This window comes from Austrofundulus limnaeus, unplaced genomic scaffold (assembly GCF_001266775.1).
Source record: "Austrofundulus limnaeus strain Quisiro unplaced genomic scaffold, Austrofundulus_limnaeus-1.0 Scaffold196, whole genome shotgun sequence".
Classification (NCBI taxonomy): domain Eukaryota; kingdom Metazoa; phylum Chordata; class Actinopteri; order Cyprinodontiformes; family Rivulidae; genus Austrofundulus; species Austrofundulus limnaeus.
Genome location: NW_013952598.1, coordinates 879,074 through 880,948, shown reverse-complemented (window position 1 = coordinate 880,948; position 1,875 = coordinate 879,074). Strand labels below are relative to the sequence as shown.

General features: G+C 33.5%; 2 protein-coding genes across 2 annotated transcripts in view; one reads left to right on the top strand and one right to left on the bottom strand.

The window, feature by feature from the left end:
• gnl2 (G protein nucleolar 2) overlaps nt 1-1,684 on the top strand; it is a 12,990-nt gene extending 11,306 nt beyond the window's left edge. The window contains exons 14-16 of the mRNA XM_014018601.1: nt 710-804; nt 961-1,040; nt 1,170-1,684. Coding sequence (XP_013874055.1) covers nt 710-804; nt 961-1,040; nt 1,170-1,304 — 310 coding nt within the window. The 3' untranslated portion in view covers nt 1,305-1,684. The remainder of the gene's footprint in view (nt 1-709; nt 805-960; nt 1,041-1,169) is intronic.
• dnali1 (dynein, axonemal, light intermediate chain 1) overlaps nt 1,334-1,875 on the bottom strand; it is a gene marked incomplete at its 5' end in the record, with an annotated part of 2,854 nt that continues 2,312 nt past the window's right edge. Inside the window, 1 exon segment of the mRNA XM_014018602.1 lies at nt 1,334-1,743. Within this exon segment, the coding sequence (XP_013874056.1) occupies nt 1,708-1,743 (36 nt within the window).

The window sequence follows — 1,875 nt, the reverse complement described above, 5'->3', positions numbered from 1 at the left end:
AGAGGCTTTTATACCAGAACACAGCCGCTGTGATGAAACCGTGGAGAAGACACGTCACTGTGGAGAGCCGTTAACCAATATGCAAATTAGCTGCTCTACCCATCTGAGCAGCAAAAACACGTTTTTAGACCAAATATTACAGATTTGAACAAATATGCACAAAATCATAAAAATTAGCACAGAAACAGTACTATATAACATTTTAGACACATTCTACGCAGTTTATCAGCTAAAAAAGTTAATTTTGGGGTAAGTTACTCTTTAAATAGCCCACAGACTTGGCTATAAGTTCATATCTCAACCTTTAAGGCTTTTTAGTCCGATTCCATTGATAGAACAGAGGTTCACAAACTTTTTACTAAAATTAAGTGAAAAAGGTGTACAGTATGGCATTTATTTCCTAATTTATATAAACAAAAACAATGTGAATAAACCTAATAACATAATTCCAATGTGTAGTTTTAACGTGTACAACACATTTTATTGATCAATTTAGGAAACAGGGTTTTTTAAATATATATTTATAGTGGAAATATGCCATAAGAAATAATTTTAAAACATCATTTGACATCTAAAGATTAACTAAAGAGCTCCAAATGGTGTTGCATGAGTCACATAAGTTTGAGAACCACTGTTCTAGAAAATCCCAAATAAAAAGTTTGCTTTCTCGGTGAAAACATAACCAAATGTTTTTCTTCATTTTGAACAGAATACCAAAGGCGCTTTCTGACAGACTGTTCACAGACATGAAGACTAAACAAGCAGCAACCAAACAAGCACAAAAGAGAGGAAATCAGTCAACAGGTTTGTTCATTTATGGTTTTAAATTTGGAAATATATTCTTACAAATGACTACAGGATGTGGTAGAGGCAATAGTTTTCCACAGTACCACCCTTTGGCTGGTTCAGGTTGACATTTAAGTGCTGACAACAGATTTGTCAATCTGTCTTCAAATTCAGCTGTGAAACAGAAAAGCAAGAAGAGGAAAACCGAGAACGTGGATGAGTCCACAAAAACCCTCAAACTTACATCAAAACAGGTTTCCAGCATTTGTTTTCCTTTATATCATTTTGCCTGAGTTGATTGTGAATACTATTTGAATAAGGAAAGTAAAAAATAAATAAAATTTTAATATGTTCTCTTTTTTTCTCCCTTTATCCATCCACAGAAACGAGCAATGGAACGTGCCAACAGGGTGAAGAAAGTTGGCACGCGTTATTATGAAACTCACAATGTGAAGAACAAGAACAAGAACAGGAAGATCCCAACAGAAGGTCAAAGAGCTAAAAGATCAAAGCACTAGACTTAAAAAAAATACTTGATGCCTGTATGTAATTTAGTCAGAATGAGTCAATTTTATTGAAACGACAAATTAACAACAACTGAAAAGCTAAATCTTAAATGTTTTTTGTCGTGGCCATGTGATGCCTTGTGTTGGCTGCAAGAAAACCATTTCCACATTGCCTTTCCAGCTTTTTCTCCTTTCAGCTGGGAACGGTTTCAAAATCGTGCGATTCATTCATCATTCACAAGTGTACTGCTCTTCTTGATGTTCAAGAGAAATGTGCAGTTTGTTGATGGTTTGACTATACATTATAAAATGTTTGCAGAAAACATTCAGCCTTAATGTATCAGATGGCAAAATAAGACCAATTATAGAAGTTATAAAATCCTGTATAAAAACAAACAATAAGGCCATTGAGTTTTTATTCCGTTGGTGTGAATTTTTCTTCCAGTAGATTCTAAAAAAAGAAAAAAATTTGTTTAATATTTAACACTAATGAAACAGAAATGCCAGTAAATCAAATGTTTTTCTGGTCAACATTTTAAAGGAGACCAATTATGGGTCCTAGAAATTTTTATGGTATGTCTGT